General features: G+C 51.8%; 10 protein-coding genes across 10 annotated transcripts; 5 read left to right on the forward strand and 5 right to left on the reverse strand.

Annotated features, from left to right (window-relative positions):
• Window positions 1–41: 41 nt before the first annotated feature.
• Window positions 42–1773, reverse strand: BCR38DRAFT_348627 (general substrate transporter; the record flags this gene model as incomplete). The annotated part of the gene is made up of 3 exons (XM_040856441.1): window positions 42–546; window positions 602–1453; window positions 1535–1773. 3 exons carry the CDS (start codon window positions 1771–1773, stop codon window positions 42–44), a joined length of 1596 nt encoding a protein of 531 aa, XP_040713150.1.
• Window positions 1774–2463: 690 nt separating this feature from the next.
• BCR38DRAFT_349309 (uncharacterized protein) lies at window positions 2464–4747 on the forward strand (the record flags this gene model as incomplete). Its single annotated transcript, XM_040856482.1, has 7 exons — window positions 2464–2526; window positions 2592–2620; window positions 2727–2801; window positions 2865–2940; window positions 2999–3630; window positions 3680–4402; window positions 4471–4747. 7 exons carry the CDS (start codon window positions 2464–2466, stop codon window positions 4745–4747), a joined length of 1875 nt encoding a protein of 624 aa, XP_040713151.1.
• A 1402-nt stretch (window positions 4748–6149) lies between these two features.
• Window positions 6150–9411, forward strand: BCR38DRAFT_487982 (uncharacterized protein; the record flags this gene model as incomplete). Its single annotated transcript, XM_040864218.1, has 3 exons — window positions 6150–6744; window positions 6810–8205; window positions 8265–9411. The coding sequence occupies 3 exons, from the start codon at window positions 6150–6152 to the stop codon at window positions 9409–9411; spliced, it is 3138 nt and encodes a 1045-aa protein (XP_040713152.1).
• Window positions 9412–9834: 423 nt separating this feature from the next.
• On the reverse strand, window positions 9835–10551 carry BCR38DRAFT_487983 (uncharacterized protein; the record flags this gene model as incomplete). Its single annotated transcript, XM_040864219.1, has 3 exons — window positions 9835–10075; window positions 10161–10332; window positions 10389–10551. The coding sequence occupies 3 exons, from the start codon at window positions 10549–10551 to the stop codon at window positions 9835–9837; spliced, it is 576 nt and encodes a 191-aa protein (XP_040713153.1).
• A 1734-nt stretch (window positions 10552–12285) lies between these two features.
• Window positions 12286–13029, reverse strand: BCR38DRAFT_487984 (uncharacterized protein; the record flags this gene model as incomplete). The annotated part of the gene is made up of 1 exon (XM_040864220.1): window positions 12286–13029. One exon carries the CDS (start codon window positions 13027–13029, stop codon window positions 12286–12288), a length of 744 nt encoding a protein of 247 aa, XP_040713154.1.
• Window positions 13030–14164: 1135 nt separating this feature from the next.
• Window positions 14165–14907, forward strand: BCR38DRAFT_526445 (uncharacterized protein; the record flags this gene model as incomplete). Its single annotated transcript, XM_040865353.1, has 2 exons — window positions 14165–14410; window positions 14508–14907. Exons 1-2 carry the CDS (start codon window positions 14199–14201, stop codon window positions 14905–14907), a joined length of 612 nt encoding a protein of 203 aa, XP_040713155.1. The 5' UTR covers window positions 14165–14198.
• A 1026-nt stretch (window positions 14908–15933) lies between these two features.
• Window positions 15934–18670, reverse strand: BCR38DRAFT_442942 (uncharacterized protein). Its single transcript, XM_040860845.1, has 4 exons — window positions 18053–18670; window positions 17177–17979; window positions 16735–17123; window positions 15934–16687 (listed from the first exon to the last, which is right to left on the reverse strand). The coding sequence occupies exons 1-4, from the start codon at window positions 18527–18529 to the stop codon at window positions 16155–16157; spliced, it is 2202 nt and encodes a 733-aa protein (XP_040713156.1). The 5' UTR covers window positions 18530–18670; the 3' UTR covers window positions 15934–16154.
• A 1038-nt stretch (window positions 18671–19708) lies between these two features.
• On the forward strand, window positions 19709–21289 carry BCR38DRAFT_496921 (glycosyl hydrolase family 61-domain-containing protein; the record flags this gene model as incomplete). The annotated part of the gene is made up of 5 exons (XM_040864760.1): window positions 19709–20433; window positions 20488–20665; window positions 20718–20798; window positions 20853–20919; window positions 21054–21289. Exons 1-5 carry the CDS (start codon window positions 20066–20068, stop codon window positions 21287–21289), a joined length of 930 nt encoding a protein of 309 aa, XP_040713157.1. The 5' UTR covers window positions 19709–20065.
• Window positions 21290–23006: 1717 nt separating this feature from the next.
• On the forward strand, window positions 23007–24243 carry BCR38DRAFT_487988 (zinc-binding dehydrogenase; the record flags this gene model as incomplete). The annotated part of the gene is made up of 3 exons (XM_040864221.1): window positions 23007–23193; window positions 23273–23921; window positions 23991–24243. The coding sequence occupies 3 exons, from the start codon at window positions 23007–23009 to the stop codon at window positions 24241–24243; spliced, it is 1089 nt and encodes a 362-aa protein (XP_040713158.1).
• Window positions 24244–25440: 1197 nt separating this feature from the next.
• Window positions 25441–26928, reverse strand: BCR38DRAFT_459869 (uncharacterized protein; the record flags this gene model as incomplete). Its single annotated transcript, XM_040862340.1, has 1 exon — window positions 25441–26928. The coding sequence occupies one exon, from the start codon at window positions 26926–26928 to the stop codon at window positions 25441–25443; it is 1488 nt and encodes a 495-aa protein (XP_040713159.1).
• Between the last annotated feature and the right edge of the window lie 385 nt (window positions 26929–27313).

The following is a 27313-nucleotide window of genomic DNA, read 5'->3' on the forward strand; positions in this document are numbered from 1 at the left end:
GCAGCCAGTTGACGCAAGCCACCCATTAGTCTCCAGCACCATCACACAGTCTTCTCGTCCGTCTCCATTTTTAGCGTATTCAGCACCGTCTCCGCACTCCGCTTCTCCAAGCTCTTCTTCACCGGGTTCGGCGCTTCAAAAACTTCCGACAACTCTTCCAGCGTCCGGTCCTTAGTCTCGGGCCAGAAAAAGTAAATAACAGCGACTTCGAGGAGGTCCCAGAAGACGAAGACGAGGTAGAAGTAGTACTTGATCTTCTCAAAGGCTGGTGCACTTGAGTACTGGATGATAGTACTGGCGGCGGCTGACGCAAAGTTGCCGACGGCAGTCCCCTTGGCTCGGGTTGCGGTCGGTAGACACTCGGCAATATACAGGGACTGTAGAGGTGTCCAGCCAAAGGAGAAGGCGATGCCGAAGATGAAAATAAAGGCGACGGTCGTGTTGGCCGCGTTGGTCTGGCTTGGGTCGTCCGTTGCTAGCTTGGAGGTGCCGGTGATGATGGCGAAGCAAATGGAGCTGAATATGGTGGTGTAAATCAAGAGAGGTCTGAGGACATGTCAGTCGGATCTATACAGGGGGTGTCAAGAGGAAGGGGACGTACCTCCTTCCTGCGGTGTCTGTCATTCTGGCACCGAGAATGGCACCAAGGAAACTCAGAGCTGGGTTAATGCCGTTCAAAGCGAGGACCTTCTTCTCGTCCGTGATTCCAGCGGCTTGAAGCATGGCAGCCATGTAGTAACTGCTGAGACTGTTTCCAGACAGCTGGCCGAAGCATGCCATGCCCAGCACGCAGATTAGCCGCCTGCGAGCCGAGTGCGTGTTCCAGAGCTCGTGGTAGTCCCACCAAGTCTTGTCACTCGCATCCGTGCGGACTTGCAGGCTCATCTCCTTCAATTGCAGTTGCACAATGGGGTGGCTCGGATCATTGTCACCGTGGTAGTTGGCCAGCACCTTGGTGGCATCATCGAGCCGATCCTGTGCCATCAGCCAGCGAGGAGACTCAGGCAACCACCAAACTCCCAAGCAAACAATGCCGGAGGTGATCATCTGGCACCAGATCGGAATGCGCCAGGAGTTGGAGTCATCACTATTGAGATAGCTGCAACCATAGACGACCCAACTGGCAATGATGGAACCGATGTACCAGGTGCAGTTGTACAGTCCGGTGATGGTGCCACGCCATTTCGGATGTGCGAGCTCACTGACATAGCAGGGGGCAGATACAGAGCAGAAGGACGCACCAAATCCGAGGACGAAACGGCCGCCAAGGAACATTTCGTTTGTGGTTGCGGGGGCTTGGATGCAGGTACCGATGACGACGATGAGGGCACCTGCGAACATACCGGCCCGTCGGCCCAGGTAGTCGTTGGTGGGCCCGGTGAAAAAGACCGCGGCTACGGAGCCAATGTTGTACATGGCGAAGACAAGACCAGTGCTTGAGCCAGCCACCGTCCTGATGGTTAATGTTAGTATAGGTGGCTCAACCACCCCGTACTGTTGGACCATCAGTTGTCAGGTCACACTGGCACCTTACATGTGAAAATATTTCTGATACGCCACCATGCCGTTCAAGCCACCCATTAAAGACCCATCATAACCATTGAGACATCCACACAAATAGGGCGGGATTAGTATGAGGTACAGTCGCCACATAGTAGCCGACCAAGGCGTGTATCGCGTGTTGTCGACATCATGCGCCAGCTGAATTGCAGTGGAAGCATCGCCGGTGGGGGCGTCATGGTGAATGTCATTCTCGTACTCCGGAAAACCCATCTTGTAGCGACTTTCGTGACCAGACGAATGTCGCTGAAGCAATACTATCGGAAAATGAAGCTAGGAGTCACTAGTAAACACAGTAAACCCTGCTAGGTGACTGTCGGATGATTTTATCGCTTGAAAACAGTTCAAGTCTTGCTGGTTCACGAAGAGGGAGGAGACACTCGCTTCTTATGAAGAATACTTGCTACGCAGGGTACAGACCAGGACTACCTGCCATCTTCAACTTGGACCGAGCCCGACAGTCCGAGGACGTGGTTTTCACAGCCATTCTTGGAATGGTGCGAGCAGAAACTGGCGTGTTCCTGCAACGATCTCCGAAAGAGCATCTCGTTTAAGTGGTGAGTACCACCAGGCGTCTCATCTGTAGCATCGAGGGGGGGGGTAGAAGACTCAGACTAGTCTAGCCGGGGAAGTCTGGGAAAACCTGGGGTTGTTGTCGTACTATGAGGGCGTCCAAGTGGGGCAGAAATAGTTACCGAGATGCGGGGAAGGAAAACACAATGGTCCGAAAAGAGGCGAGCCAGTCACGATTGCCCTGGATTGGCTCTGCACCTAGAGCTTCATGGGCACCTGATAACTGTCTCCACAACGGCCCACCGCGATTCTCCGCATAAGTCGTTCCTTCTGCAATTGCTTTCTTTTGTCCTTCGTCGCGGTCCGCCACGGTCCGGCTGCAGCGTGAGTATGAGCCTAGAGCTAGGCACGATGGACGAACCAAGCAGGAAGCGCTTGAGGACGTCGCATGCAGTAAGAAGCCTCCTTTGCAGGCCTGAGTGGGAGAAAGAGCGCCGCATGTTGACTGTGTTTCCCAGTGCGACATCTGCAGGTCCCGCAAGATCAGGTTCGTGCAACCCGCCAAACAAACTCGACCCAGCCTGCCGGGTGTGGTGAAACTATGAACCACGATCCACGAACCACGTTGAACTTAGTTGCTGACTCGCAGCCAGGTGTGACGGGAATCAGCCATGCCAGGGCTGCACCAACTCCAAGCAAGATTGCTCTTACGGCTCCGAAGCCAACACGTAAGCCGGCGGCGATTGCCAATGCCATAAATCGTGAAATGAATGCCTCTGACACGCGCCCAGTCGAGGCAAGAGCGACCTCATTCTTGAGGGTGTGTTGAGAGTTGAGCAATTACTGCAGGCTATGCAAACATCTCTGGTGGCTGAACCTTGTTCAAACCTCCACAAGACCGCCTACAGCTGACAGACATGAATAGTTGACATCGCCAACGAGAGCTGTTCATGTCCAAAGTCCCATCTCAGCACCACCGCTGTCCCAAATATCAGCAGACGACGTCCATCCCAACCAGCACAACAATCTGGAAAATGCTATACTTGATTCCTTGCACACGTCCACCACTGAGTCCATCCTCTCATGGTCGTATTTCGACTCGTTCCCATCCATTCGCCAGAACTATGTCTCCATCTTCCAGCTCGAACAGTCACGGCCCAGCCTGCCCATGCGAGTAAACTCCATGTACCCGTACTTATCTGCAGCAGACTTGGATTCCATCCTAAATGCCTTTCAGCGAGGAGTCAACTTCTGGTATCCGACGCTGTCATTGAATCAGTTGGACAATGTGCGCACGTTGGTGTCGCGCGGCCTCCTCGAGGGCACAGATCAAGTGACCGGTTGTTGTGCTCGTCTTGTCATGGCGCTGGGGTGCACCAGCGAGGTTGTGAGCGGGTTGATGGGCAGCGAAGACACCACGGCCAGCAAGGAGGACATTGAGTTTAAGACGTCACGGCGGGCGATGGCCGAGTTGTACTTTGACGGGGCGTTGAAGACCATGCATATGGTCCACTCAGAGATGAGCTGTGCAGCAGTTCAGTCTCTCTTCTTCACCGCGTATGCCTGCCTTTCGGTCCTTTTGAAGGGATGATACTGACAGTGCAAGCCTGTACTTTGCTTACCTGCGGCGGCCCCTTCAAGCGTGGAACTATATCCACGACACAGCAGCAAAATGTCTCTTGCTCCTGTCTTACCCTCCGGTCACTGAACCCATCGAAAACCAGGAGTGTCTCCGTCGCATCTTCTGGGCCTGTTACATCCTTGAGAGCGACTACTTAGCCGAACTGTCAGCTCTTCCAGTCAGCGGTATCGCCCAAATCGAATCCTCCGTTCCCCTCCCCGGTTCAGCCATACCGTACACCACCCACTCAGACGACAACGAAACTGAACACGCATCCCTCTACTTCTTAGCATGCATCTCCATGCGCCGGCTGTTGAACCGTGTGCATCAGCTACTATACGCGAGGAACTCGGGAGCCGCGACGGATATATCTCGATTCCCAGCCATCGTCACGGAGCTTGATCATCAGCTGGAAGAGTGGCGCGACGTTCTGCCGCACGCCTTCAAGTTCAGTACTAGTGACTTGTCTGAGTACCTGAGCGAATGCCGAGGCTTTCTGAGGCAACGGTATTTGACCTGCAGGAGCGTCATCTACAGACCGTTCCTGGCCTGGCTTCTTGCCAACGGGCCCAGCGATGCTCATGGTGTGCGCAAGGCTGAGATTCTGAGCCGGGCCAGGATTTGTCTGGATGCTTGCACATCCCACATTCTTGGCCTTACGGGATTTTCTCACACAGTTCTTGTCGATACTTGGATTTGTGTCCTATCGTGAGTCTCTCTGCTTCGCCTGCTAGCCTGACCTGGGTATCATCGGGCTAGAGACTAACAATCCGCAGCATGGCAACGGCGATGATGATACTCCTCGCGACGTGCAGCTCGGTCCGAGAGATCACCCAGCTCCGACATGACATAATGCACACCGGGCCACACTTACGCAAAGTCTTCCGAAGGTGGCAGGAAGTTTTGGGCACACCCGAATCGCCGAGCGTGGATCAGGGCATGCGAATTATATACGAGACCGAAAAGTTGATGCAGGGACTGGGGAGGCGAACCACGGCCACGGATGAGGAGGTTGTTGTGGCGGCTTTAATGTGTGCCATGACGGAAAGGTAAAACAAAATGCAGACTAGTGAAGTACTCGAGTTTTGAATGCTGTTCATAAGGTACTGGGATGTGAAAAGTGTTATACTCATGGTCAGGATCCTCAGTAGCCTTGGCAATGCTAGCCTGATCAGACAAACGTATATGTCCTGCGCAGATGCCCTCTTTTCCTGCATGAAGACCGACCTTAAGCCGATGTTGTTGTAGCTAACACCCGGAACGGCCCGGATGATTCGCAATCAGCCCACAACGTCCTATCGTACATGCCCAGGATCGAATTGTAACGCCCGATCCGGCTAGAGCCGAAGCAAGTCCAAATTGCATTTGCGCTACTACATAGTACACACTCGTCCAGCGGCTCCGGATTCCCCGGTGACGAGCCAATTCCCCGTTCTCCCACACAACCATTGCCCACCATTGGCGCCATTGGAGCCCCCAACGTGGGGCCGCTTGGGGTTATCCCGGGGATCTATACCGTTTTGATTTCTGGACGCAGGGAGCTTGCATTTTTGTGCTGCTACCCCAACGCTTGCCCAGTGAAGAGAGAGGGGCAACGAAGGGGTAGTTACGCGACGCTTCTCTGATTGACAACATTGATCGGAACACAAAGCCTCTGGCCAAAAGTGTGTGAACTGGCAGGGCGTCGTCTCAAGCCGTGTGAATATGTCACGCTATCGCCAGTTATACTGTCTGCGGTACTTGGGGTAATTTTCGTTCCCTATGGGCCCCGGAGCCTTACGGGGGATTATCTTCGGGGGCTTAGCACGTTCAAATATTTCTGATCCCAAGTGCGCTGGCATGTGTTATCTGCGATAATGTTACTAATGCGTACGGCTGGAGGGTACCCCTACCATTTCACGCACTTTTGGCCAGAGGCTCCGTATATCGAGGGATTTCTTTTGGTGCTCGTCAATTGAGCTTGCCCTTGTTGTTCATCTGGCTGTCTTTGTGTCGATCGCATCCGAGTTGAAGGCAGCTAGGTATTGTTGCATTCCCTACGACGCCTTCCCTCTCCGCATTAGTGAACCTAGCCAGACACCGAGGATCCATATTGCTTCACGATACCTCCATAGCGTCATCTCCACTTGAGCTTGGAATCCCACTGCATTTTCCCACCCACGTCTGGAGATAACTCGGTATTTAACCGTTCCTGTCCTGCTGGCTTATCACTGCGTTTCTTTCCTGTTGCCAATTTATTTGATTGCATACGTTGTCAGAGACCATCACTGCTGCTGCAGTCACATAACCGCTGAAACATAGGTGTGCCACGGTGATAGCTAAGAGACACACTGAGAAAACAGCTACGTTGTACATTGCGGACCTTGAACTCGCTTTAGGAACGATTGTTCCTAGAAAGACGGAACTGTTTACGCTAGTATCGGTGCTTCCCAATTTACACCCAAAGTTCGACAGCATGGCGCTCTCCAACATGAAACCCGACTATGAGAACCTCTCCGTTCTCGAGCGCAACCGCCTCCCCACACGCGCCTACTGGATCCCGGAGACGTCCCTCCTTCTCAACGGCGTGTGGGGCTTCCACTATGCGCTGACCCCTCTTGAAGCGCCCGAGATCGGTGACAACACCTCTGATGATGACAAAAGTCTGAACACCACCAACCCCGCCTCATGGACCACCATAAACGTCCCGGGCCACTGGCAACTCCAAGGCCATGGCCGCCCCCACTACACCAACGTCATCTACCCGTTCCCCGTGTGCCCGCCGTCGATCCCAACCGAGAATCCGACGGGGACGTACCGGCGCGCTTTCGGGGTGCCGAGCGGTTGGGCCAAGGACGCGCAATTGAGGCTGCGGTTTGACGGAGTGGATAGTGCGTACCATGTTTGGGTTAATGGGGAATTGGTGGGGTACTCGCAAGGGAGTCGGAATGCGGCCGAGTTTGATGTGAGTCAAGTTGCCAAGAGGGATGGGCAGAATGAGTTGGTTGTAAGGGTTTATCAGTGGTGTGAGGCGAGTTATATCGAGGATCAGGATCAGTGGTGGCTTTCGGGTAAGTTTGGTGCTATTTGTGTTAAGGGGTGATGAGATGTTGGTGGCTGACATTGGACTGTGTAGGTATCTTCCGAGATGTCCAGCTTCTTGCCTTTCCGGGCGAGACAAGAATCGAGGACTTTTTCATCAAGACGGACTTGGACAAAGAGTACAAAGATGCAACGCTGCTGGTCGAAGTTACCGTTGCCAATCCCAAAGACCAGCAGTTGGCGTTCGTACTTCGCGATGGAGGCAAGGAGATTGGCACCACGTCGAAGATACTAGACTCAAGCAGCTCGACAGTCAAAGTCGAGATCCCTGTTTCAAATCCCCAAAAATGGACAGCTGAGAGGCCCTATCTCTACAAACTCTCACTCTCACTCTCATCCATCGGCGATAATTCCAACCCCCCCTTCCAGACTATAACCCAAAACGTCGGCTTCCGCAAGGTCGAAATGAAAAACGGCCTCATCACCGTTAACGGCCGCCGCGTCCTCCTCCGCGGCACGAACCGGCACGACCACCACCCGACGCTCGGCCGCGCTGTGCCGCTAGACTACATGCGCGCCGACCTCCTCCTGATGAAGCGCCACAATATCAACGCCCTCCGTACGTCGCACTACCCGGGCCACCCACAACTCTACGACATGGCTGACGAGCTGGGGCTCTGGGTCATGGACGAGGCGGATCTCGAATGCCACGGGTTCTACGACGCCGTGGCGCGACCGATGGACATCCCCGAGGAGATGGATTACGAGGAGCGCAAGGACCTGACGTTCCTGCAGGCGGCGCAGTTCACGAGTGATAACCCGGAGTGGAAGGAGAGTTATGTCGATCGCATGAGACAGCTTGTGCAGCGGGACAAGAATCACGCTAGTGTCATTATGTGGAGTCTGGGGAATGAGGCGTTTTATGGGAGCAATCATGCAGCTATGTATGAATATGGCAAAAGTGTGGACCCGGAGAGGCCGATTCACTATGAGGGCGATGTAAAGGCGCAGACGGTGGATATGTATTCGTATATGTACCCGACTATGGAGCGGTTGACCAACTGGGTGGAAAAGACGGGAGTCAAGGAGGATGGGACGTTCGATAAGCCAGTTGTTTTGTGCGAGTACGGGCATGCCATGGGGAATGGACCTGGTTGGCTTGAGGATTACCAGAATTTGTTCCGGAAGTACCCCAGACTACAGGGCGGGTTCATCTGGGAATGGGCCAACCATGGACTGTGGAATGCTGAGGGTGGCTTCTACGGGTACGGAGGTGACTTCGGGGATGAGCCAAACGATGGAACTTTTGTGATGGACGGTTTGTGTGACAGTGAGCATAAACCGACGCCTGGGTTGACCGAGTTGAAAAAGGTGATCCAGCCGGTCAAGTTCGACGTCGAGGACGGGAGAATATTCATCACCAACGAGTACGACTTCATGGGGCTGAGCCACCTGGTTGGCACGTACAGCGTCGAGTCGTTTGGAGACAAGTGAGTCTTACCCCTTTTCACATTTTTGACTTTGAATGCACACAAACTAACCGCAGCAGATCAAACCTCCACGCATCCGGCGAATTGAAAATCCCCGAAGTCTCATCCTGGTCCAAAGCCGAGCTTCCACTACCCCTCGACCTCACCCAATACAAGTCTCACCCCGAAGAAGTCTTCCTTACCATCACCTTCTCCCTGCGCACCTCCACAAAATGGGCCACCGCCTCCCACGAAGTCGCGTGGTTCCAACACAAGCTCTCCTCCCCTGGGATCCCCCAATCTCTGTCTCTCCCCGCCCTCGCGGGACCAATCTCCATCGACAACAAACAGTCAACCGTCCAAATCGCCGGCCCGGGCTTCTGCTTCCTCTTCGACAAAGCACGCGGATACCTCACCTCCTGGACGAGCGCCAACCGCCCCCTCGTTGAAAGGGACGCCAAGACCGGCGCGGCTATCTTCCCGTGCTTCTGGCGGGCGCCGACGGATAATGACGCCCCTGGCGCGCTGCCGTACTGGAAGCGGTTCGGCGTGGATACGTTGACGTCGCAATTACGGTCTTTCTCCGTGGACAAGAAAGACGGCGTAGTGGAAGTAGCAGCGCACACTTACCTCTCGCCCCCTATTCTGGGATGGGGATACAACGTCCGCGCGCTGTACACCATCTCTCCCGCGGGTGCGCTGTCCATTAAAGTCAAGTTGCAGCCTGTTGGCCCCAAGCCAGACAATATTCCGCGTCTAGGCTTGAACGTCAGACTACCGAAGCATCTAGACCATGTGAGTTGGCTTGGTCTCGGGCCAGGGGAGGCTTACCCCGACAAGCGGCTTGCGCAAAGGATTGGCGTGTGGAAACAGACTGTGGAGGGGCTGCACACCCCTTATGATGTACCCCAGGAGAACGGGAATAGAATGGAGACGAGATGGGTGGTGTTGGGTGATGTGTATGGAGTTGGGATCAAAGCTCGTTCTGTTCCCTCTTCATCCTCAGAAGGAGTCTTCAGCTGGACAGCAGGCCGCCACACAGCGCAGACGCTGGAGCAGGCGAGACATCCCTGTGATCTCGTGGCTGAGAATGCGACACTGCTTAATCTAAGCGCGAGGGTTGCAGGCGTGGGGACGGCGGCTTGTGGGCCGGGGGTGAGGGAGGATTTACAAGTTAAGGTTTTAGAGGATGAGTTTGAGTTCTTGTTGGAGAGTACGGGTTTGTAGGGGTTGGGAGATAGATAAGAGGGAAGCAAGAAGTGAGATTTCGTAGATTTCAGTAAAGTATGAATGCATGTACGGGGGATTTACGTAGTCAAGTATTGTGCTACTGTCGTCCTGATGTGTGACTATGTGAAAAATGCAGGCTAGAGTATAGAGAACTCTTGAATTTACATGTGAGCCTGCACTCCATAGCAATGGATGGCCACTCCCGAAAAGGGCAGAACTTATGAGTAGATGTTGACTGTCACTGGGTACGGCTACAGACGGTTGTCCCAACCGGAGTCAATTCATGCATTCTAGTCCAGTACTCGGCACACAATCTCATTGGCCTTGCGTTGATGCATGTTACTCCATCTTCCAATCTCAGTCCACGCCTGTGTGATTCTAATATTTTCTGCCCTCATGAACTCGTAACTGTACGCCCCCTCAGGCGACAGCGTCAGACTCGGACGTCGGCGTCGCCGGCCGCGAGGTGTCTTCAGTACGAAACAGGGGTTCGTTCGGAGCCGGCACGCTGTCAATGATCGGAATGGGCGACATGATCTTCTGGAACGGAGTGCTTGGACGCCCAGGGGGCGTCATTGCTGTTTCGGAAAACCTGCGTGTTTCGGACTTTCGCAGCATGCTTCCTAGTCGGTGGGGGACGCTTGTGTCGAGTCTGCCATGCCTTCGACTCAACATGTCAGTACATATGGAAGAGACTCTGATTAATCGAAGAAGAGGAACATGGGAAAAGAAAGGACAGCGCGTACTTCTCCCAATGATCAGGCGACCTTCCCGCATCCCTGACCTCCGGCGGCTCCTTCTGCATTACCAGGTGAGCCTTGAGCGCATACTTGTGTCGATGCTCGAGCAAATCTTCCTCGCAGCGTCGACGCACCTCCTTCTTCACCTCCTTCTTGCGGCGACGCTTGTGCTTTCGTCCTTGTCGGCGTAGATACGTTCCTTTTCCGTCTGGTAGTAAATGCCCCAGCGGTGACGGATCTCCCAAGCGTCCTCGCGCCAGTGCTCGCGCGCTTTGCGGTCCATCCAGCTAACGTGCTGGGTTCGTGGGCTGGGGGGTGTGCGCGGGCGAGTAGGGGGGTTGGTGCTGGAATTGTAGGAAGACATGCCAGTGCCCAAGGCACCCATTCCACCGAACATCGTCTCTAACAAAGGGTCTAGTAACTTCGGGGGGGTGTGTTTTGGATTTGGATTTGATTTTGATATTGTACTAGTCTCGCGGGGGCGAGTGGCCGGTGAAACGATGTTGAACGGATGCCGTGGTTAAAGAATCAATAGAAGAGCAGGTTGAGCGTAGGGATACAGGGTTTGATATTTTAAAGCCGAGGGGATGTTCCTTGGGGTTGGGCTAGTGGATCCAGGTGTGCTTTTGTCGTTGGATCGTACCTGGCTCTGCTTCTGCCGTAAAAGGAAGGAAAGAATGAACTGAAAGTGTGGATACTTGAAACTCAAACAATAGCTCAGTGCCGCTGAGCTAGTCAAGGCTGGAAGTGGCGGTGATTCCACGGGGTGACAAGTTTTCTTTGAGTCTCCCGAGGACCACCTCCATATCCGACCCTGCCTCCGGCAGTAATCACATAGGGTTTGCCCGCATGACCCTTGCTAGCTTCTATCGATGAACTTTTCGGTATGTTAATAGTGCAAGTCGCAGACCATTCGTACATCGACGTTGCGCCCACTCTCGGCGAATAAGACCCTTGGCTGATTTGCTATAGCTGCCACAATTTTCTCCTCGGTGGTGAGTGACCCAAATTTGGTGTAACATTGTATGGCGAGCTTTTGGATGCGCAGGCACCAATGGCTGCTTTCAGTATCGCGCCGCATTTTGGCCCTGATGTTGTGAAGCAGCAATCCGAGCTCGCCAGGATACTTGGTGGTGGGATTGGACAAGGAGATGTCCCTCTCAAAGTTGACCCACGTGAAGTCCGGAGATACAAGTTGTCTGGTTCCACCGGGCCCGCGGACAAGTTTTGCGCCTTCGCCAGTTGGGTAGCTAGGCGTCAACACCTCGTTAGTGAACTGGACCGTATGTTCCATGAATCGGATCTTGTGTTCCACTGGGTATACAGCACCGTCTTCGTCACTCGTACGATTTCCGGCTAACTTCTCCGCAGCAGATTGATTGCGAATGTCGAAGAGCTGTGACGTCTCGCACCTAGGACGGGGCTGCTGCAGGTGTAGTCTGAGGGAGGACGGAGTTCTTGAGAAACTCGAGCAAACCGTTGTGTGTATTATCTGAAGTGGATAATGGAAAATAGGTTGATCAGCTGAGGCCATGAAATGAGATATGCGGAATTTGACCAGGGCAGTAACCGACTCATTGGTTCACATACTTGAGTGGGAAATTAAATGTGAGCGAGTGCGTAACCACTGCTTGCTTAGGTGGCTGTATTATCAACAATCCAAAGATGAGACCTCGTCTACAGAAACCTCACTCTTAATTCTACTGAGAGGCTGTTGTTACTCCAAGCCCCTGGCTACCTTGAGCTATATCAACATGTCAATCACTCAAACAAGGATATACTTAAATGGAATTGACTTGTAATTCAGGCCAGGACAAGCCATACGAAATCGTAGTCTGCGTAGGCAACTTTCATAGCATCGTGAAACAGATTGTGATGACGAACAATTGTTTCGAGTCCGGAGCACTATGCACATGGGTAGCGGTAAATGTAACGGCACATGATTGTGTGTAAATATGACCGACTACAAATGAGCTCCATCTCCGAGTACGGGTGTTTAAAAAGAATATCTGTACGGTTTTTCGAAAAGCCAAGTCAGTATGCAGTAATTTTGATACTATTTCGATCAGGAAACCTCGTTGGAGACTTTCCGCATTCCCCTCCCTTCCGCCAGTAATGCAACTCTCCTTCTCTAATCTTCATCAGATTCCTCCTCCGAGTCAGACTCTAGTTCTCGCGCCGCATGGGGGAGCAGGAGAAGGGAACACCGGCACAGATTAGGCGGCTGGAAGAATTGTGCTCCATAATTGAGCGTAAGCTCCTGCCCTCCCACGATGTTCCGACGTGCCCGGAATAGTATGCACAGGCGACCTCCGATAGTGTACTCGTTGCTGTCGACGTTGTTATCGCAGGCGTGGTTCACAAAGCGCAAGAAATTTCCATGGGCCACGGCGTCGACACGTGCAATATTGCCGTGGAAGTCGTACTCGTAGTTACTGCCGTTGACCCGGTTGGGATCGAAAGGGATGAGTTCCCCTACGTACTCGCCAATCCAGGTTCCCCTAGGAATGGTTCGGTTGGTCCTTACGAAGACCCCGTAGCCCATGTTATTGGACGTCTGCTTGATCATAAGATTGTTGCTAAATATATTAGACCACCGCCTCTTGAAAAGGTTGTAGCAGGCTTGGCCTGGCGGGCAAGTGTTGCTGGTGGTATCATTGCAATTAAGGCAAGCGTCGTTTTCCGTCTGGCATGTCAGAACATCTAGGGCTCGCTGGGGCAGACGTCCTTCGTTCTTTCGGCGGAAACTGGCGACTCCAGGTTGGTTACGCCATGCTGCCAATTTTGGGAAGCGATGTTTGGTTATCCTCGTAACTCCGGCCACAACGTGCCGTCCGCCTTCCCTTGCATTGTATGCGTAAAATGTCAAGGGCATGATGGATGAAGTTCGTGGGTGGTGCTTGGTTTCAGGACAATTAGCTTCGAATACAAGTTGGACAAGGAGATGATTGTAATATTATAACAAGGTCGCACTATAATTAATAAGGCGTAAGAGAATTAAAAGAGGGTATATTGCTGTAAGAAAGGGGCTATTACAATAGGAATATGAGTTCAGAGGAAGCGCAGAGGCGTAGTTGAGACAGGGGACAGCTCTTTATAGCCAATATATCCTCCATACGTGCACCTTTGTCACCTTTGTCACCATTGTCCGACTTCTGGTTCCGGCATTCCTTTCAACGTGTCTAGAATTCATGGGTGATATGGTAACTGGAATAGATAGTTGGTGGCTTTGATCTTTGTACTTGACGTGCTCTTGTCCCTATGAATTGCTTTGTTTGCGTCTGTTGCTATTACACATCGAGGCCTTCGAGACTAATGTTACTTATGTCACCAGAAAAATGCCCTTTGTGTCTATATGTGGTGTCTATAGTTGCTGTCTTTAACTAAGGTGTGGATCTCGGACCAAATGAAAATAGTGCAGCATGGAGTTTCCACGCAGCTTTGCTATTTGCCTTAATAGGGATGATTTATCTGATTAGGACGTAAATTAGGGTATTTACAAACGAGCACTTCGATGTCTTCAACTCATGCCTATGATTACGTGCGTACTTCACATTCCTTTCTCTGTAACATCCAAACACTATGCTAGTAAAAGCAAATGTGGCCGTTGTCACGTCTCCTTCTCCTAACCCTTACTAGGATCAGAACGAGCCTTGGATCAACAATTCAGAGCCAGCATGATTGGATCCCTCAGTGTTTCTATGTTGATCAAAAAATGCAATAAGGAGGGGTTAAGTAGGTGAATACTGAGAATGTACAAGTTATTATATTCTTACCCTTGCACTGATTAAATTTGGATGTGTCTTGTTCAACCAAGCGGCTGAATGCTGGGTTAATAAAAAGAAGTAACCGTGACTTCCATTTATTATTGTTTATACCTTAGGAAAGTTTGGATTGAACACTATGTGGCTTCCAATTTGTCTTGTGCCTCCCTCCTCTTATCAACAATCATCGCCATTGTGACTGCCACCTATCTATCAATAATTGGCATCGCATTTGCATCATTGCCGACTCAATTCAGAATTCACGGAACACACACACGACATGAAACCCATCGCAATGCAACCTCTCATTCTGATCACTCTCGGTTTGACCGCGTTCAGCATCGTCGCTGGACGTGTCCTCGACCACATCCACCTGGCACGATGGTTTCCCGAGCGCATTCCGACCAATCATTTCAGTAGAACCGGGTTCCTCTCCATGAACATCACCGGTCTTGATGCGACCACTTTCCCCGCTAGCGAAAACCAGGCGCAGTAAGTCCACCCGATGTGAGGCCTAACTGAGGTCTGCAAGCTTTTCATTTATTCACCTTCACAATACCAGAATCAGCTCATGACTATGTTCCCTTAGGTATACCTTTGAAGCCCAATACTCGCCGAAGTACCCGCTACAATTCTGCCACGCTGTTGTTCCCTCCACAAATCACTCCCTCGTCACCACAGACTGGATCAATTGCTGCGCAATCGACAACCATGGCGGCTGCCTGAAGAATCAACCTGTCGACATTAAGTTCACTTGGCGCAGCAACGTAGATGACACAGCGTGGCTCAATCTCACCTGGACTAACGACGAGGAAGTCAAGCACGGCTCACTGCTGCTCAGCTACAATGCCTGGCGTGTCGATGGACAGGGTTACAGGTATGAGATCTACGATGGGCCGAGGGACTTTCAGGTTGAGGGGAGGTATAAGTGGTGGAATGGTGTTGGAGGCATGGGTTGGGAGCCAGCTGGTCTTTGGGATGGGGAATGATGTGGTGGATTGGGAGAGATGGTGAATATCTGGCTGGCTGGGTGTGCCCGCCAAGTGGCACGAGGTTTCCGAGATCAGAGTCCACAACATTGAAGCTCGCAAGGCATAAACAGGACCATTTTGGAAGGAAGGCTGGTTTCTAGGGAATTTCGGTCACATTGTGGTGGATATTCACCCATTTTGACAGTACACTACGAGCAAGCTACCTAGCTACCTAGCTACCTAATCTACTTGGGCACGAAGGAGCTTGCCATCAAGAGTGGAAATGAGCAGAAACTACTTCTCAATCTACGCCATCCTAAGTGATTCTGCATCCTATTACCGCCTATCGCTCATCGCATTCTCCCGACATCGTGAAGACCCAATCCTCGCCCAGCTCTGGAAATGCAATAATATCATCCTCTCCGTCCCCCCCCATCATCACGCTTCCAAGGAATCCCGGCTCCCCGCTATTCTCCACTTTTCTGGATTTTCCATGTCTATGAACGTCCCGGGGCTTACAACTCTCGGGAACAGTTCCTTGGCGATGTATGAGTTGAAAATGTCTGGGAACCCCATGGGGTGCATTCCCGATTGAGTAGGGGACACCGGTGTGCCAATCGAACCAGTAATCCCCCGTGCGTTGAAGCTCGGGAGCAAGATAGCATGCGAGGGCTTTGGGTTCGGCACTGGTTGGGACTTAGCATTGCTACTGCGTCAGCTGGTCACCAGGGGAGGGAAAGGAAAGAAGGGAGATGAAGTGTACAAGACCTCTTCGACGCAGTTGGTGATCACAGCCATGGTGGCCACCTCCCGTGGTTTGCCAGCATGCTGCGGGCATTCTAGGCCCGTAGCACTGTTCTGTACGAAGGATATCCAAAGTATGCTATCGAGGGAGAATATAACAGAGGGGGTAGAGACTACCCAGTCTGGAATATGAGCTTGGGAACAGTCATGTAATAAAGAGCTGAATGGGGAACGAACCAAGGGTGATGTTACACCTTCGGTTTTACAGTACACACTTTCATGAGCAAATCAGAGAAACATTCCCTCTTGTATTAGTAAGTCAAGAGCACACTGATGCATCGTAAGTCCAGAATACCTCTAGAATCCATCATTTGGGTCTATAGAACCCGAGCGTATAAAAATCAGATCGGGGACAATCCTTCAACTCCCGACGCCTGTATGCAGGAGCATTAAGCTGAATATCTACAGCAGAAAGATGTCGAACCAACATCGCCAATCATTACTTGTCGGGGTCCAATTCATTACTCTCCCAGGAATCCGCCACGCTGAGCAAACTGTAGCTGATAGTCTCGCAGACTAGCCCAGTGCTGCAGCTCCTCTTCCTCGTCTTCGGGCGTCATTGTGCCAGATACGGCAGTAGCACTTGTGCTAGTCTTCTCCAGCTTCACCAATATTTCCAGGAACTTACCAAGGTACTCCTCTGCCTTCATCGCGACAGGACCCTTGCGCTCCGGGGCATCGTGCAGCAGGGTGCTGGCAACCTGTCGGATTTTGTTCACAAGTGACTGACCGTTAGGCTCCATGTTGTGCTGCGTGATCGATGTCAGGACGGTGAGCAGGTTCTGGACAATAAGCTCGCGCTCGCTAACGACCATGTTGTCGACCCCATCACTGATTTCATTTCCAGTGGGCTCGGCGAAGTTGGTTTGCTGGCGGTGCGAGTCTCGGAGATTTAAATAGCGCTCCACGAAGTAGGAACGCGTGGCCAGCTGGGATGCGTAGATGTTGGCCTTCTGAATCTCAAACTGAAGCTTGCGACGACGGAAAGGCTGCTCTGCAAAGGCATGGCGAACATCGTTGGGAGGTTGTGTTGCAGGATACGCGGGGGGCAGTATTGCAATCCACCCTCGAAAGCAGTCACATCATCCTGTCCAGGCTCTGTCTTGACCTGCAGATTGATAGGCAGGTCTCCAGTGACGGCCTTGGCTGCCTGAAGGGCATTCCTGAGCATGGTCTTCTGGGCGGTCCACTCGAAGAAGTTAATTCCGTAACACATGTCCACGCCAATCAACTCGTTCATAGCCATGTAAACATTGACGTTTCGGTTGAATCCGGTAATTAACGACATGACTCCCTCAGGCTGGGCCAAAATCCGATCCGGAAAGATGTACTCATCATCCACTTCAAGAGGCATGTCGGGATACGGCTCTTGGGCTGTGGGAGGCGGCAGTGGCAGCTCATTGATGGAAGCACCCAGTTGTGTCATCGAACTATTAGTAGGTCAGCGAGGATACGAAAAGCAAGTCGAGGTCAATGAGCGTACCGTATTCCAGCCACCATGACCCAGAAAATGCGCTTGCCGATCTGATCCTTGATGTGGTTGATGGGCTCGGTCTGCATCTCCGCAGCCAATGCTTCCATTCCATTTATAGCAGCCAACGAAGTAGGGCTGCGTTGACGGTGAATACCCAGTTCTCTGCAGAATGTCATGGTCTCAGCCATGTATCGCTTGCAGAGCTTCCACTGCAGAGTATACGCAGCGGTAAGACCGAGGAAATAGCTAGTTGCAGTGTCCTCTACCGATATCTCCTCCTTTGCCATGTACGCGGATCCTCTTGCCTCGAGGGCTACAGCACGACATCGGTCAATCATGGTAATGGCGGTGGGGAAGAGATTGGTGCTGTGCGTTGACTTGAGGTGCGACCTGGCACTTCTAGGGAACGAGGCTACCAAAACACCGACCATGCTGGCGAGAAGGGCCAGGAACTCACGATTCGTACGATCCAGACGCTCATTGAAGGACTGCCGGAACGTAGGCTCATGCGGGAAGGGCATGAGCGGGTGGATGTAGGTGAAGAAGTCGTCAATCAAGAGTGTCAAGACCGGCCAGGGTGCAATCTGCTCGGCATCCAAGCCAGGGATCCCGTCGTTGGCAGCAATTGAGACCAAGGTTGCGGCCGCATTGTGAGGAGTTGGCGACATGTTGTCATGTGTGCGAGCCTTTTTAGCTGCCTTTGCTGCCTCAGCGTGCTTGTTGGGCGGGCCGCGACGCTTCATCTCCCGGGAGAAAGTGCACTCAACATTGAGATCGCGGCATGGCTTACATGGAGGGCCACTCTCGTCACACTATAATCACAAAGAAGTCAGCTTGCCAAGTTGCCGTGTACAGTTGATTGAAAACCTGCTTGGGCTTACTTGCCTTCACCTTGCGCTGGCTACACATGTCGCATGCGCGTCGAAGTCGCGTTACCTTCTGCAACCCTGAAGCGGGCGGAGAGGCTGACATGGGAGCTCCATTGTTGGCGTGCGCAAACTGCTGTTGGGCATGAACATGAGCATGCGCTTGTGCTTGTGCTTGTGCTTGCGCCTGGGCTTGAGCTTGTGCATCAGCAACATGCAGCGAGGCCGATTGCGCATACTGCTGGGCTAGAGGATTGGGACTTGTCATGGGTGCTGCAGACGCAGCTTGCAATACCTGAAGGCCATGGTGCGCAACCGCAGTCGCAGCCAGCGGCGACGATAGTCCGTCATACGGGATTGTAGCAGTCTGATTTGGCGACTGCTCTGGCTGCTGTTGCTGCTGCTGGGATTGAGATTGGTCGTGAGTCGAAGCGGCGGGAAGACCTTCACCAATGCCAGACGGCTCGGTCGGCGGCAGAGGATACGACGAAGCCATGGTCAAGCCGACGTCCTGTGATCCCTTCCAGTCTCTTACGGCTGATGGTCGGCGAAATCCTGGATGAAGATCGGGTGGTGGTGTCGGCCGCTCACTTCACCGTGACAAAGCGGAAGCTGAGACTTCAAAGTTGCGGTTTTGTGGTGGCTGATTACTCAAGCCAAGTGGAGTTATGGCGGTGCACCTGCAGGATATGGTCCAAGCGGAGTGGCACCGACGCTGTGCCGTTATCGCGAAGCCGCTAAGCGATATCAGGATTAGGGCCTGAAAGTTGGAGGAGGGTTTAGCTTGGGTATTTAGCTCGCCGCATATTATCTGAAGCCCTTAGAGATAGTATACCAAATTTCTGCTGCGGCTGCCAGTCTTCATAATGGGTGCGAAAAAGTCAATGTCAGATTTAGACCAGACTCCACTGCTGACGATGCCACCGGAGAATGCACAGCTTCATTGAGTCAATACAATCTCGGCACGTTTCCTTCTCCTGACGACAACTGCTCAAGTCGCAACCTTCCGAGCCAGTATCCGCGTCCTTGCCAAGTTGTTCAGTAGTTTCTCGAGACTTTGCTCCACGAAGTAAACTTTTCTTGGTACGTCCGATGCACTTCTGGTATCCAGGTAAGCAGCTTCAAGGCTACATTAACGGGTCTAAATTTCTGTAGGAACCAGTTCTCCGAGGAGTCATTCACTGAAAACCACCGCTCCAACATTCTCAGCACTCTCAATGTATAGTGGTCCAAGACAAACAACATTGTCACCAAGAAGAATATTCTGTTTGGTTTGAGACACTTGATCGCGAAGGGTATCATGTGTTGCTGCAATACCATAATTACCTGGATAGATACTTGCAATGTCAGCTTTTGGTCTTCTGTACCGATATGGCCACAATGACGAAGCGGCTGGGAAAACCACACTCCTCAGGTACTCACATCTTGTGTAGATTTTTCTATCCCAAGCAAGCCAAAAGCGGCCGTCGACCGGCGGCTAAGCAGGAGTCATGGATAGGCGTTTCGCCCTATCGATGGGAGGCCCGGATATTTTGCACGAAAGTCACATGTTCCAGGTCCACGCCAGAAAGTTGAGGCATTCGCGATGGCTAAATCCGACAGGACCGAGAGATATTTGTTCCAACTCTACGTCGCGGGTGTATTGGCACTGGCGATTGTTGGTGAATATCGGTTCAGCCTTCTGAGATGGACTCGGACTTGCATCCTCCGCGGTGTCACTGCAACCTCGGAGCTTCCTCCACAGCCGGCCGTAATTAATTGATTCGTCGGATCCGGTGTTCCAGGTCCTTGGTATCAGCAATCAAACCATTCCAGGTTATTTATTGGAGGAGAATAATGGTGTCGCGGTCTATTACAGTGTCGGAGACGGAACAGAACCAGGAATGAGTCTCACACATTTAAAGCCACCTGCGTATATCCCTAACGTGAGGAAAAAAAGACATGGTCCATATAAGATCTTTCAATATCTCCACAAATAGTTCTATCTCAGTGCATTGCTGGTCTACATTGCTTTCCCCTGCAAACCGACAACATGAAATACAACTACCTAATGACCGCCGCCGCCATGGCGTACACATCCAGTGCACACACAATCTTCGTCCAACTCGAAAGTGGCGAAATCACCTACGACGTTTCCTACGGCATTCGGACGCCGTCATACGATGGTCCTATTACCGATGTCACGTCCAACGATCTGGCCTGCAACGGCGGCCCGAACCCAACGACCCCTTCGGATAAGATAATCGACGTGGCGGCAGGAAGCAGTGTCACGGCCGTCTGGCGGCACACTCTTACATCCGGCCCGGAAGATGTCATGGATGCATCTCACCTTGGGCCGACACTGGCTTATCTGAAGAAGGTCGACGATGCGACGACTGACTCGGGAGTTGGCAGTGGATGGTATTGACTTCATGGATATCTGTTGAGCGACTCTGACTTATGCAACTCAAACAGGTTCAAGATTCAAGAAGATGGCTTCAACAATGGGGTCTGGGGCACGAGCACAGTCATCAACAATGCAGGGGAGCATGTCATTGACATCCCTGAGTGTATCGAAGATGGTCAATATCTGCTCCGAGCTGAGATGATTGCCTTGCATGCCGCATCATCAACAGGGGGAGCTCAACTTTACGTCAGTAGTCTCAAAGAATTGATATGCAAACTAGCAACCTAACTCGGCTTAGATGGAATGTGCACAAATCAACGTCTCGGGGGGTACTGCCACAAATACCCCGACCACCTACAGCATTCCAGGTATCTACAAGGCAAGCAATTTACACCGCAGACACCCATTTGTATACTAACTTTAGACATCTCAGGCCACCGACCCTGGTCTGCTAGTCAACATCTACTCCATGACTGCTTCGAGCACATATGAGATCCCAGGTACGATCTCAACTCTCGACCCCAAACCTCAACCCCCCAGCTAACATGTATCTCTGCAGGTCCTGACCCTTTTACATGTTCTGCCTAAAACATGCATTTCTACCCCCTCGAGTACTGTCATGCAGTGTCTCAAGGCCCCGTCCTTTTCACATGTGCAGCTTATGGTGGAGGACCAACATCAACCAAGGCTGGCACTACCCTGACCACATCCACCAACACATTCACATCGGCATCCACGACAACCACCTCCAGTGCCTGTGCGGCGACTCAGTGGGCGCAATGTGGAGGGATTGGGTTTGCGGGATGTGCTTCGTGCGCGAGTGGGTACACGTGTGTTTGGAACAACGACTATTACTCTCAGTGCCAGTAGAATGGAATCAAGTGCTAGCTATTAACTGCGAGCTAAGACTTGAAGTTTCCCTCGATTTGAATGAAATACATATGACTACGCAACAGGCTAAGGAATATCTCGAGGCCTCAAAACGCACCCTGACAACATCTCAGATGGATATTTTAAGTAAACGAAGAAAGCCGACATCACACCCGTGTTGGCGCTGGACCGCGCTGTGCCTATCACTTTCACCCCTGCGTCTTGCGTTGGACCTTCAAGGCTACTCCGTCAAGACTGCCAAGTCAAAAGGAGAAAAGTAAAGCCGCAAACCGTACGAAGTATGGGTCAATATGACCTCTACCCATTGAACCACACAAGTCCTGGCTGTGGGGCAGGCATCAGTCATTTCTGACTATATAAGGCCCTTATGGCCGCCTTTTGCTTCTCTCTGGACTCTCCAGAGATCATGACACTTTCAATACAAGACCATTTGCCCACAATCCAATATCTTGTTATACTCTCCTAAATTAGTTAACATATGTAAAGGACATTGTCACAAGCATATTACAACTGGCAACTGCTCTTGTAGGCCTTAGTCGCCAAATATAGCAATACAATACTGGTACATATCTGCCGACATCCTGGAAGTAAATGTATAATTTGATACTTGCCGTCATTGCTCTCCAAATACAAGCGGTAGGCAGATTTGTATATACATGAGACGTATGCTGAGAACTCAAATCGCAGGTGGAGTTACTTCACTAGGTTAGGCTGCTTTCGGATAGCTCCACTGCATGCAGGATAATCAAAGTGCTGACGAGGGACAAACTACCGCATTAGCTCCAAACCAGCTCGAGACCTGTCGATCTGCCAATGACAACATACTATGTATTCCTTGCCACAATTCATATAAATAGAGTTGGCGGGGCATCGCATTTGTCAGTAGGCCTTCAAGGAAAATTCGGATGCTCTGGGGCCATGCCATGGAGCACGATGGTGACGTAGCGGACTGCCGAGGCATACTAATCTATAAGCGGGTCGTAGTGGCAAAACGGGCCTATCGTGGACCAGGGATCACGATGCGGTTTCCGCTCTGCAACACAGCCCGACAAACCCGAGAAGCGCGACGTCTTTCGCTCATAGCGATAACGCAAGGCCGATGTTCTGAGATATTTTCTGCATGGAATCTGCCCGGCCCGGATCTTGGAATGTGGGTCAGGCCAAGCATAGCATACTAACTTCTCACATGGCGAAGAGGGAATCTCCATTCTCATGCAGCCGCAATTTTTCACTAGATCCACGCTAGACACATCACAAATCACTGCGCTGGAGAAAAACTTCCACTGGTAGAATGCCATTAACTGATCTCTCATTCCGTGGCGGTGAGATTTCATGTATGAATCCGGCAGAGATAGGGTCCCAGCGCCGGGTCCATCAACCCATATTTCCGTAACCAAGTAAGTCCGAGCCAATGAGGTGGCCCTCAACCTGACGAACTTAATGGATCTCGTCTGAAGGTCCCGCTGGCTAGGCAATGTCATCCAGGCAATACGTATAGAGACGGCTCAACACCATACCGGCGGTGTTGGCAAGCCTGGGTGCCGAAAATATTTCCGCCAGTGGATATATAACCTATAGACTGCAACGTCATTTTTGTGTTCGATTTTTCTTGCCTATTTTCAAACTCTCGTCCCACCACATCACCGCTACTGCCCTTATCTAACACCAACATCATATAATATATCAGACCGACACTATGGCTCCTCTCAAGTTCCAAGGATGGTTAGGCAAGACGCCCGAGGCTGCCAAGGGACAGATGGAATGGGGCGAGTTTGAGCCGAAGAAGTGGACTGAGGACGATGTCGATATTGAGATCAGCCACTGCGGCATCTGCGGATCCGACCTTCACACACTCAGCTCCGGCTGGGGACCTACACCATACCGTGAGCAATACCCCAAAACTTCCCCCAAACTCTGATCCTCCCTCCCAGCAATAAACACAACAGCTGATCCCCACTATAGCATGCTGCGTCGGCCATGAAATCGTGGGCAAGGCCGTCAAGGTTGGTAAAAACGTGAAGCACATCAAGGAGGGCGACCGCGTCGGTGTCGGCGCGCAAGCCCGCAGCTGTCTGGAGGCTGACTGCCCCGACTGCTCTACCGGCCTTGAGACCCACTGCGCCCGCGAAAACGTCAACACCTACGGCAGCGTCTACCCCGGCGACGAGGGCAAGTCGTACGGCGGCTACGCCGACTACAACCGTACCAACGGCCACTTTGTCATCCCCATTCCCGACGGTCTCAGCTCCGCAGACGCCGCACCTATGCTGTGCGGTGGTGTCACCGTCTACTCGCCTCTGCGCCAGAACGGCTGCGGACCGGGCAAGACGGTCGGTGTTGTTGGTGTGGGTGGACTGGGTCACTTCGCTGTGCTGTTCGCTAAGGCGCTCGGCGCCGACAGAGTCGTTGGTATCTCCCGCAAGGCGGAGAAGCGCGAGGACGTGCTTAAGCTCGGTGCAGATCAGTACATTGCTACTGAGGAAGACTCCAAGTGGGCTGCTTCCAACACAAGGACTCTCGACCTTATCATCTGCACTGTCTCCAGTGCCAAGATGCCCATGGCTGAGTACCTGTCCTTGTTGAAGCCCAAGGGCACATTTATCCAGGTTGGGTACATGGCCACTTCTCCATTTCTCCCCTATTACTCTCCCCCTGAGTGTTATGCTAACCTCCTTTCCAGTGCCCCTGATGGTGGTCTTCTCCCGGCCATCAACGCCTTCATTCTGATCGGAAACGGTATCAAGGTCGGTGGTAGCTTCATCGGTACCCCACAGGAGATCCAGGAGATGCTTCAACTCGCCGTCGACAAGAACGTCAGGCCGTGGATCCAGGAGCGTCCTATGCAGGATGCCAATAAGGCCATTGTTGATATGGAGGAGGGTAAGGCCCGCTACAGATACGTCCTCGTCAACGAGAACTACGGCAAGCATTGAGCTAGTTGGTAGTGGAACAAAGTAAAAAGAAAAATAGACATCAATAGGACTGTACATATGATACCCCAATGCATATGCTCTTATATATGTGTTTCAGCAGGAACTCAAAACGATACACAAACCTTGGTCGAAATTGAAAATCATGCTTCCATTTGGTTAAAATTTACGATGGCTGAACTTGACAGTCCAAGCCAAGGTTCTATTTGAGTGGTTTTACTATATTCAATTGCTCAATATCGGGTCTGTCTAATTAAGAAATAAGCGAGTCAACGATAAATCATGTGCATGTTCTGCTTGTAGAGCCCTATTCTTCAACTACTTACACTTATCTTAAAACTATAGCAATAGTATCTCATATTGTGTCATTGCATTAGCCGTGCTTTGTCTATTATGTTGTCTGTTTGATATAGATTTGGTAGTCCCAGTAATGACTCTGACACATTATTTCCAGAGGCAGATAGGTCTCATAATAACTCTATTATCGAGGAGTACTGTGAATGGCTCGACCAAAAAAAGGAGAGCCACATGCCAAAGCCCTGTCCTATTGGCGCCGAAATCCTGCAACTTGAGATTACATCGTATTCGAGACAACGAACCGAATTTCTCCCAGATAACGTTGTCAGTAAAGGATACCCGGGAGCTTCTAGGGTAACATCCACCTAAGCAGGAATGCTAGAGAAGGGGGTGAAGATCAATGAAAAATGCTTTTTGTTTGTGCTTCTGGATGTGTTGGGTCATCCGTCAAAGTTGGTGGATTAGAAGCTGATACGTGACCCCATGGGGGGTTACCCTACAGCGATAGATAAGATAGATAAGATAAGATAAGAGCTATAAAAGAGCTCTGCCAGGCCAGAATAGCTGACCTGGCCATCCTTTCCCAATACAACAATTCACACCCCATATGCACTCGCATCAGAAGCAGTCGTGAATTTTGCAACGATACAAATAGAACCAACCCCTGATGGTATTTCTGAACATATGATGCGTGATTAGCAATAGTAAAGCAATTTGATATAACCTTAACGACCAATCCATACAACTCTTCAAGGTATGAGTGAGCATGTTGATTAAATTGCAGCTGGGGGGCAAACGATGAATAGTAACTCAGTGAGGTCCTCAGATAGCCAATGACTACCCTTCGATCGAAAGGAAGGATTGATCACTCTGTCTACAGACCCAACTTTCAATACCTCTTTCTCAAGGCTTCCAGCCCCCAGTCCTATTTCGAAAGAACCCCTCTGGATCGACCTCCAGCGACACCTTCCTCGCCAACATGCGACTCTCCGGCCGCAACCTCCCCCAGTAGTCCTCGCGATAAAATCCATAGTTCATGAAAACAGGAAGGTACACATCGGGCAACTTCCCCTGCGCCTGATACTCAAGCACCCTCTGCCGCAAACCACTGTACGTCGCTTCCAATGTGTCTGCCATCTTGTCGTAGCTCGTTTGCAAAAGGAAACTATAATTCATCTCGATAATGATCCGATGCGCCTCATCATCAACGTCTATCAAATCGCCACCCCTCTCCCGTGCAGCTTGTGCAATCCGCTTCGGAAACGGCTGCCACGCGATCGAAGCCACGATGCCCGGTTCAAGCAATGCCGTACTCGATACATTGCGCCAATGTGCATGCAGCGCATTCAAGACGTCTCCGTTCTCTGCCGACGGCAACGAAATCGTCTCAGTGCCGATATCCACCACCGAAGCCGGGACTATAACCCAATTGCTCGTGGCCATAAGATCGGCATACGTGCGCACTTTGCAGGTATTCAGTATGGGCCCAACATCCGTAAAGTTCTTAAACGTCCCCTCGGGGACCACGTCGCCGTCGTAGAAGAGGAACAGGATCCAGGAATCGATTAGATCGATATTTCCCTGCTCTGCAGTGACAATTACAGCCGCCTTGTCGTCCTCGTTGTACTCGGTAAAATCACGCACGGCCTTAAGTAGCTTCGTGTCCGTGGACTTAGACCGCAGGAAAGCCATGTTGCCGCCGTATACGTTGCCCTGGCGGTGGGTCTGCAGCACGTACGTGGTCACGATGCCAAAGTTGTTGCCGCCGCCCTTAAGTGCCTTGAACAAGTCGGCATTTTGGGTCGCCGAGGCCGTGGCGATGGTGCCGTTGGCGAGGACGATTTCGTATTCGAGGACTGACGAGGCAGCCCAGCCGTACTGTGCGGACATGTAGGATAGCCCGCCGCCGAGGACGAGACCGCCTACGCCTGTATTGCCGATGCGGCCGCCGACGAAGGTCCAGCCTGTGCCTTGCAGCTTGGCGGCGATACCGTCGAGGCGGTTGCCGGGGCCTACGCGGGCTATTCCTGTCTCTTGGTCTAGGATAACGTTGTCAAGGAACTTGGTCGAGATAATGGGTCCACCCTGGACGCTGGAGAAGTAATTGTTTGGGTTGTGGCCACCAGACTTGATGGCGAAGTCGTCGGTGTTATTGTTGAGGACCGTCACGACGAGAGATACCTCTTCTGCGGACTTGGGGAAGATGATGCACGAGGGTGTCAGGGCTACACAGGAGGTGGACCAGTAATCGCGCTGTTCATCGACGTAAGAGAGCTCGAGGGGCTGCGCGACTTCTATCGTGGAGATGGCCTCAACCGTGGAGCAGGTATCAGCTTGGGCCAGTCTTGCGAGGAGCAGGGCTAGGCCCAACGTCCCTTGGACAAATCGCATGGTGAGTTTCCTATTTCGCTACTGACTATCTGTCTCTAATAAGAACAAGTCTGCGTCAATACTCCAAAATGAGCCAGCTGGTTTCCACGACACTCCGAGTTCATGATTCTGAAGCAGCCGCGATGGCTTTTATCCACGCGATGCTGACGCCAGACTCAATGACGCAGATCGCGATAACACTCACAACCAAGGTGTCATGGTTGTTCTGAATTAGAGCCAAGACGTGCTACACGAATTTTCATTGAGCTGAAATGCGTGTAACCACATCTTCTCGTCGATACACGGAAATTCCAATCCCGCTGACCAACGCATCTCTAACCGACATGAGGTTGTTGACAACTGCACGCGGGCTTGCCAAGAGAGCCAATCAAGTTCCACATGAATA

Source organism: Pseudomassariella vexata, assembly GCF_002105095.1.
Source record: "Pseudomassariella vexata strain CBS 129021 chromosome Unknown BCR38scaffold_11, whole genome shotgun sequence".
NCBI lineage: Eukaryota > Fungi > Ascomycota > Sordariomycetes > Amphisphaeriales > Pseudomassariaceae > Pseudomassariella > Pseudomassariella vexata.